General features: G+C 36.1%; 1 protein-coding gene across 1 annotated transcript; it reads right to left on the minus strand.

Annotated features, from left to right (window-relative positions):
• Positions 1-4,102: 4,102 nt before the first annotated feature.
• LOC114190769 (uncharacterized) lies at positions 4,103-7,493 on the minus strand. The gene is made up of 7 exons (XM_028079792.2): positions 6,949-7,493; positions 5,841-5,973; positions 5,686-5,730; positions 5,429-5,489; positions 5,196-5,330; positions 4,620-4,787; positions 4,103-4,362 (listed from the first exon to the last, which is right to left on the minus strand). Exons 2-7 carry the CDS (start codon positions 5,918-5,920, stop codon positions 4,279-4,281), a joined length of 573 nt encoding a protein of 190 aa, XP_027935593.1. The 5' UTR covers positions 5,921-5,973; positions 6,949-7,493; the 3' UTR covers positions 4,103-4,278.
• Positions 7,494-9,186: the final 1,693 nt, after the last annotated feature.

The following is a 9,186-nucleotide window of genomic DNA, read 5'->3' on the forward strand; positions in this document are numbered from 1 at the left end:
AAAGGTCAACGGTACTCACCACCATTATCACTACGGATGCATTTCAGCTTCTTGCCTGATTGTCTCTCAACCATAGCATGAAATTCCTTGAACTTTTCAAGTACTTGACCTTTCCGCTGAAGAGCATAGACCCATAGCTTCCTAGAACAATCATCAATAAAAATAACAAAGTAAAGTGCACCACTAAATGACTTTACCTTTAATGGGCCACAAACGTCAGAATGCACCAATTCAAGCAATTCTGACTTCCTTGAGGGTGGATGCTTCTTAAAAGATACTCTGGTTTGTTTACCAGCCATGCAATGAGAACATTTCTCCAATTCTGCATTTCTCAATCCCATAAGCACATCCTTTTTAGCTAAGCAGTTAAGCCCTTTCTCACTTATATGACCAAGCCTCCGGTGCCACAAAGATGCCTCCATATACATAGCATTCACACTGTCTTTAGCAACCAAAGCTTTAGTCCAGTACAATTTAGATTGTTTCTCCCCTCTGGCCATAACCAAGTTACCTTTAGTGAGCTTCCATTTACTAGAACCAAAGTGATTGTCATAACCACAATCATCAAGCAACTGCACAGAGATTAAATTAAAACGGACATCCGGAGCATGTTTGACTCCTTTAAGCAACAACTGCACTCCCATGTTGGTTTGCAGGCAAACATCACCAACACCAATCACTTTAGACTCACCATCATTACCCATCTTCAACACTCCAAAATCACCAGAAGTGTAAGATCTGAAGAACTCCTTCCTAGGTGTAACATGCAGTGTAGCACCACTATCAATAATCCACATGCTCTCATCAGATACAAGATTAACGGACTCAAAGTCACGAAGAAGAACAAGATCACCATCTGTAGCAGTAGTGACACGATCATCATCATCATGATCATTCTCTCTCTGTTTGCCCTTCTTGTCTTTGTTCTCCTTTTTCCACTTAAAACAGTATTTCTGAATGTGCCCAGTTTTATGACAAAAATGGCACTCTAAATTCTTGTATCTTGACTTGGACTTGCTCCTACTCTTCTCTCTACCACCTTTATGTTCTTTTTTCTGACTTCTCCCCCTAGCTTCTGTAACAAGCATCTCAGACTGAGATGAAGAACCATGTGCCTTCCTTCTCATCTCTTCATTAAGAGCACCGCTCTTTGCCATCTGAAAAGAAACAACACCATTCGAGGCAGAGTTTGTAATTGAAACCCGAAATACCTCCCAAGACTCTGGTAGAGTATTAAGCAACCATAATCCCATAACTTCGTCATCAAACTTTATGCCCATTCCTGACAATTGATCTAGGAGCCCTTGAAACTCATTTAAGTGATCAGAAATAGAAGAATTCTCCATGTACCTCAAATTCATCAAGCAATTTAACAAATACAATTTATTATTGCCCGACTTAGAAGCATACAAAGACTCAATCTTCTCCCACAAAGCTCTGGCATGTGTCTCATTAGCAATATGATTATAAACATTATCTTCAACATATTGCCGAATAAAACCACATACATGTTGGTGCTCAAAGTCCCATTCTTCTTCAGACATAGAATCTGGCTTCTGTGTAGCAAAGACCGGAAGATGCAATTTCTTGACAAATAATAAATCTTTCATCTTGCCCTTCCACAAATGATAATTTGTACCATTCAAAGCAACCATCTTTGCATTTGCCTCCATCATTCAAGCAAGTAAATATAGCCCAACCAAGAGCTCTGATACCACTCTGATGGGGAAAACAACAACAAACAATATACCAGAGAATGCAGCGGATATAATTTCCCCTAACTTGCAAGAATCTATGAGGAGCAATAATCAAAGGGCAGCAATAATAAATCACCAAAAGCACAAATAAAGGCACCAAGATTTTAACGTGGAAAATCCCTCAAATCAAGGGTAAAAACCACGAGTCGTCCAGACCAAAGAAATAGCTTCACTATGATCAACAAGAGTACAAAAGAGTCTCAATCAATAGCACAAATTAGTGCCAACACCCAACCAAATAACAAAGCAACAAAGCTTTCAAATAGAGAAGAACAAGAGAGGAAAACCTCTACAAATCACTGCTGCAGTGCGAAATTAATATCTCCCAACTCAGACCTCGTATCAAAGATCCGACCGGTCAGAATGAAGAGCAATGAGTTCCGAACCTGCTGTAAAAATTTCAGCCCGATCCAACGGTGAACGAATCCGCAGCGTCGAATTTACTGCGACAGCTCTATGAAAAACGTGAACAGAATTTTCCCTCTACCTCTCCCTCTATGTGTTAGGGCTTTCAGTGTATTCTCACTCTATTGTTCTGCCTCTCTCTTTATTTTATAGCCTCCTCTCCACTAGGTTTAAGTGAGACATGGGCTTCTCAAATTTTGGGCCTTTTCTCCACATAGGAAGGGAGCCCAATACCCAACAGAAGTTATTCCCATGCCAACTATCAAATAAAAATGTGAACTTGACCGAAAAGGCTGTGCAATTAGCTGTCGAAACATGGGGCAAGAGATCATTAACAGAGCTTGAAGCAGAGGAGCGCCTATCCTATGCAGGCGAAAAGGTGACAATCTGACAATGATAAATTTTCTGTGTAATTAATTTGAATGTTTTAGCAACTACTTTTACTTTCTTGAGACGAGTAAATTTTTCTTTGATATATCACTTTTTGTGAATTTTAATTTGATATAATCAAATTGTCATTATATATTTTTATGTAGGGCCCTGCTCAAGATGAAGTCATTGCATTGCCAAGCTCAGCAATGCATTTCTGGAAATTGGAAAAGAATACAAAGTCTTCACTGAGGAAGAAGGTTTATTTTTTTTAACTAATACTGCTCCGCTTAAGTAGATGTTGAATTGGCAAAAACTAGGTGTTTTCATTGAATTGGCTAAGTAGGAGCTGTGGTGCTCACATTGGTACACACCACCTCATTATGATAACTTACTGATTACATGGTGCAACAACCCAGCAAGAGAACAAACGACTCAAATGTTTTGATATTATTGAATACTTTGGTGAAAATGTATTTTCTAGAGTTATAAATACTGGATTATGTATAGAATCAAAATATCTTCTAATTTATTTATATTATTTATTATTGTAATAAACTTCTTATTAAAAATTATGAGTGCTTTCTTTTATTATTTTATTCAATTTTTTCTTCATAAAATCCGATTAGACCATTGTTTTAACAAGTTAAATGGGTCTAACTTCACTAATGTTTTAATTTCATTTTTATTGGTCTTAAATGCTAAAGCATTTAATTTTTTTCCTTAACTAGGATTTTCTCGAGCAATCTTAATATCATCCTTCACATTATCCTGGTCCACTCAGGGAAGGAAGGGACTGTTTTTTTTTTTTAAATGTCTGATTTCTACTTGTAATTACAAGGATGTCTGTCACCTTGTTTTCATTTAGTTCAGTTTTCAAAGAGTTGTTCAAAGATACAATGAAAAACTATTATTTTTATGATTTCTTATATAAACCTGTAAAGACAAGAAACAAAATAAAATAAATTGTCGTTTTTAAATAAAAATAAAATAGAAAATATTTTCTCAAACCAAAATGTTCCTAGCTCTTCTAAATGTCAGCCTAAGGTCCAAACTAAAGTCAAAGTAACAAGCACTCTTGGATATATGTATGGATTCCTAATTGAATTTAATAGACATGCTTTTTCAGTGTCAAAGTTATTGCATTGTTAATCAATCAAATGTTACCTTTGATATAACTTGTTAATTTATTAAAGAAGTCAACAAATTTATAGAGTAAATATTATGCTCTCTTCCTTTATTTAGGTACTTGATAAGAGTTTAGTTTCTGTGTATTTGTTTAATAAAATAAAAATTATGACAATTATTAATATTAAAATAGTATTGTAAAAATAAAAACTTAATATACATGATAACTTGTAATTGAGTGATAATATAAAATATTTTTACAGCATCGATGCATCTATTTGTGCATCTTTTATGATGCATGTTTTCAGCCAATCTGGATATGACAATTAAGCTGACTGAAGATATTTATGTTTCATCAGATATTGCTACTTGTTGAATGATTTAACCCCTGATTTCCTGAAGAAGTGTTCGGACTATGAAGAAAATTATCATGCTCAAAAAAGAAAAAAATCAAAAATGCATTTTCAGCCCCATTTCCACGTAAGAAAAGCAGAACGACACCTTCAGAGTGCGAGGCTAATACTATTGGTTATAAATCCAATATATAAAATCTGTACCAAAATATTACATTTTTGAAAGGGTCTTGGAAATCCCCTTCACGCATCAAAAATATTCTTGCTCAATTTTGATCGTCCGGTGGAGGTTCAAATCTATAGCCTTGAACAACCTCCTCAATAATTTTATTTATGCTACTGTCTTTAATCTGCATTCATTGAAACAAAGAATTGTCCAACTCAATATCCAAAAATTAGGGGAATGTGACTTTGAAAACTTGAAAAAAGAAATCATGGTTGCTCTTCGAGAGAGTCTGCGTAGCAGTTTCGCCACAGACTTTATTCTATGAAAATAAGAGATTAAGCTGCTTATTTTGTTATTCTTTTTAGAAGTTGTAAATGATATTTATTCTAAAAATAGCAGAAACAAACATGTTATAGGCTTAGTGTGATTCCAGGATCTCACCTTAATTCCGATAGCAATGGCAGTTTTTAGTTGAACAAGTTCACCTAATCTGAAGGAACCGTGTTTATTATCTCCAACAAAGATAAGGGGCACACTCCTTGATGAAGCCAAACTTTGTAAATGCTTCGTCAGCCATCGTGGGTTACAATCAGAAGCTACAAGCACAGCCTGCATAACGTACAAGGCAAATAATGTACTCTACAAGACTATATAACAAAGTCACGCATCCACATCTTACAGCAGAAAAAGCTATATACTACTAATTACAACTTGGTTAATTATTAGTATTCAACTTGTTCATTTATTATGGCGAAAAACTAATTGAGTTTGAGCAGTTCAATAAAAAATAATCAGGCTCTCAACCAAAAACAACCATTAGAATTTGCACGAATCAGCATAAAAAAATAATCTATTTTGTTGTAGTTGGCTGTTTGCAGCACCATGTAAAGGTTAGAACACCATAAAAAGTGCATGTTGAAGAATTTACTTGCAAGTGACGAACTAATAAGTAAAAATGAAGGTAGGTAGTAAATAGGCAATTAACTAAGGTCTGCATATTCTACACAGGAAATCAACCTGAAGCTTAACTGAAGGAGTTTTATTGTTGTTGCTTCTTAAAGGAACGAGCTGAGCGGAGCTTTCTAATTCAGTGCATGGTTTCATGCGCTCAAGGACACGAGTTACATCATTGACCCCGATAGAGAATTGTTGCTGGAAGAAACAGTAGAAAGTTTATATGATTCCTGATAAACATATCTTAAATGTCCAAAGTTTCATAAACCAAACCAACCAAGTAGAAGAAGTTTAACCTTTAACCATATTTTCTCCGACAAGGAAGTTCCATCTGAATCTCTTGCAGTTCGGATCTCTCTGTTCAACAGAATAAGGTCAAATCAGATGAAAAATTACACCATTATTGGAGGTAGTTGAGTAGTTCACTTTTTAAACTGTTAAAATTCTCGCAGGCCACTGCCTCAGCTTCAGTCAACAATGGCCTTGTGGATCAAATCACCTTTGAAGAATGATAAATAAAACAAAGCACCAAATGTGAAAAAGTATATCTTACCTACGGATTGATTGGAGCAGATTGGTGAGACGTTCACCTTCATAACTGCAAATCATTAACAAGTTACAAATCATTAACAAGTTACAGGTTGAACCATATAAAATAGGAATTCATACATATATATATTCACAAAAAAAAAGGATAGTGCAGCATACTTATTTTCTAGAGAAGGAAAGCTCGAATTTGAGGTGTTCCCATCCTTCTTTGGAGTTTTGAAATTGCTCCTACTGGCCATAATTTACTTTCAATATTCACCGAGTCAGTCTTAAGCGACTCCAACCCAACAAACTAATTCAAAAAGCCTTTTCAATCAGTTTGAGAACATATTACATTCTATAAATTCTTCAACAGAACAAAAATTTTCAATTTCTCAATAGTATAAAGATTACAGGAAAGAAACTGCGTAATACAAAATTGAACGCACGTTAATAAAAAAATGAAGCTTCAATTGATGCTTCCAATCACACTTCAACTGTTAGAACTTAAAATCCGTAATCGAAGTGGAAGGAGCCCTATTTTATATGATAGATTTGGGCTTAGAAAGATGACTCCTACTTCCTGCACCCAATTTTTTTCTCCTGCACCTCCCTGCCCTTTTAAAATACCCAATGTACCCTCTCATTTAAAATATTAAATAATAATTCTTTATTTTTTTCGTATCTTCATTGATTGTCTTCCTCCATCTTCTCTCTACCCTGCCTCTTCACATTCTTCTCTAGTCTTCTTCCATTTTCTTCGTCTTCGTTTGTTTGTCCTCCATCAACAATGGCAAATAAGTTTGAAGCATTTGGGTGCTATTCATTGTTCACATCAATCAGTTTAGGTATGGTGTTTGTTCGTTTTGTTAAGGACTGCGTCGTTGACGGTTGGATGCGTCATTCGCAACTGGGTAAGATTTATGTAAGATTTTGTTAAAATTTTCGGAATAGCCATCCATATATTATACATTTCGGAAAGAGTAATCCGGATTACGTTTCGCAATCTAGAATATATTTCTGAATCTGAAAATATAGTGGGGATTACTCGTTCCAAAAACGGTTAATGTAATCCAACAAACCATAACTACAGAAAGACTAATCCGGAGTTAAGTTATATTAACTGTTTTCGGAATGAGTAGTCCGTAGAGTATTTCTGTATACATTTCAAATTACTCAAAGCAGTTAATATAACTCAACCCATATCCCCTGCACTACCAGAGTACAGTAAGAAAATCATATTTTTTCAACACCCTCACACCAACCTGAGCAAAACCTTAAAGTTTACCTTGAAACAAAGATGGAGGTGCAGCAAACTAGCCAACAAAAAAGCTCCTCTCTATGAACGCTCTACCTTCTCCCACCACACAGCTTACGACGTCGTAAGTAACACTAAAATGAAAACAAGGATGAAGAGGTTCAGTGGCTAACAACGAAAACAAGAGTACAAAAGAGAAGGGACCTTGAGCAAACTATGGAGGTGCACAAAGTCACTAGCACCATGGCACACGACAAAGGAGACTACTGGGAGGGGCTGCGGCTGCGGCGCGGAGAAGATGAGACGTGAAATTTGGGTAAAAGATTTTAGTATTCACCAAGGGCAGAAAAGGTATTTCACATGAGGGTACATTGGGTATTTTGAAATGGGTAGGGAGGTGCAGGAGATAACACTTTGGTGCAGGAAGTAGGACCCTAGGGAGATTTTGACACCCCGTCATGCTTGGGCTTGACTGTGTAACACCGATGGCCCACAATATGCTCCCTGGTGGAAAAGAAGTCTTGGCACTTTAAATAATAAAAAAAAATAGAGAGAACAAAATTGTGGGGTGCAGGAAATAATCGCTCTATTTAAATACTCGTAATTATATTGTTTCATTTCAACCTTTGTTCCTCTAATTAATCCAGCAACCTTTTTCAGGAACAATTTTTAAAATTGGTTTTGCAGGAACAACCCTTTCTTAATTAATCCAGCGTATCAGGCTAATGTGTTTTGAGAAGGTTGTGAAGATGGAGGTTGGTTGGTTTGATGAAGCTGAAAACTCAAGTGGTGCTCTCAGTGCGAGACTCTTAGCAGATGCGGCTTTGGTACGTGCCCTTGTTGGTGATGCGCTGGGACTATTAGTTCAAAATTCAGCATCTGCATTGGCAGGATCATTATTGCTTTCACTGCATCTTGGCAGATGACGTTAGTTATTCTTGTCCTGATTCCTTTTTTGGAATCAATATATACCTTAAGATCAAACTCTTGAACGAATTCAGTGCAGATGTAAAGGTTAGTTTTTTTTTTACATTATATATGATTATTCAGATTATATGTTTGTTGCGACAGATGATGTATGAGGAAGCGAGCCAAGTTGCTAATGATACAGTTGGAAGCATAAGAACAGTTGCTTCTTTCTGCAGGATTATGAAAATGTTTCAGATGTATGGATGAAGCACCTACTCTTAACATTTAAATTATTCCTCTTTGGCTTAAATACACATTTGGTCCTTATTTTTGTCAAAATTATTCAATCTGGTCCCTATTTTGGTTGTTTGTTCAATTTAGTCCTCGTTTTGGTAAAATCGCATTCAATTGAGTCCTTTTGGCAGACGGAGTTAAAATTTTTAACGGCACAGTGACACGGTGTAACTGTTTGGCCTACGTGTCAGTTTTTGGTCAGTGACGTTGGCACAGTAAACTTATATGGCCGTTGGAAGTTTAAAATTTAGGGAAATTGATTTGGGGAAGAAATTAGGGTTTGAGAGGTGTGAAGCAAAACTGTGGCCAATCCAGCTGTTTCACTCCATCCAGTGTGCGATTCGAAATTGGCGTTTGAGAGGTATGTCTCATCACCACTCGTCTTCCTCCTCTTGCTGTAACAGTTGGGTGCAACAAAGTTACGGTGGGTCTCATATTCGTGGTTCCAAGGGTATGGGTTTAATCCCCATTTGCAAATGTGGAGAAGTTGCAGTGCTTCGAGTGGCAAGAACTTTGAAGAATAATGGCAGACAATTTTGGGATTGTTCTAAGTTCAAGTGTGCTGCTTGCAGTGATAATGTGTGGTGTAACTACTTCAAGTGGTGTGATGAAGAATTTTGTGATGAAAGAGATGGTATTATAGCCCAGCAAAGGATGAAGATTTCTGAACTGGAGATTTCTGTGAGGGCTATGAAGAAAACGAATCAATTTGTGTTACGATTAGTTTTTGTTGTTGTTGTAATCTTTGTAGTCATGCTGCCAATAATGTTTAAGATTCAATGTCTGTAGTTGAGGATGATGATTTGTTGGTATTGATGATGTTTTGTTGGTGTTGAAGTTATGAATGTAAAAAAGCAGTGCTGTAACTTATGAATGTTGTGTTTGTTTGTAATGAAGCAGGGTCTAGTAATGTGCAATTAAACTCCCTATTTTAAGTTCATATTTTAGTTTAAAATGTGCAATTTGGTCCCTATTTAAGTTTAAAATGTTCAATTTGGTCCTTATTTTAAGTTTATAATGTTCAATTTGGTCCCTATTTTAAGTTTAAAATGTTTAATTTGGTCT

This window comes from Vigna unguiculata, chromosome 7 (genome assembly GCF_037176805.1).
Source record: "Vigna unguiculata cultivar grain cowpea cultivar isolate G323 ecotype 2 chromosome 7, ASM3717680v1, whole genome shotgun sequence".
In the NCBI taxonomy this organism is placed as follows: Eukaryota; Viridiplantae; Streptophyta; class Magnoliopsida; order Fabales; family Fabaceae; genus Vigna; species Vigna unguiculata.

Bases quoted from the DNA above. Each gene is read 5' to 3' on its own strand.
- LOC114190769 (XM_028079792.2), bottom strand. From the start codon at position 5,920: ATGGCCAGTAGGAGCAATTTCAAAACTCCAAAGAAGGATGGGAACACC. The intron at 5,490-5,685 runs GTAAGATATACT...TCTGTTGAACAG, and splicing joins CTGCTCCAATCAATCCGTAG to AGAGATCCGAACTGCAAGAG. The intron at 4,363-4,619 runs GTGAGATCCTGG...CAATGAATGCAG, and splicing joins CCATTGCTATCGGAATTAAG to ATTAAAGACAGTAGCATAAA.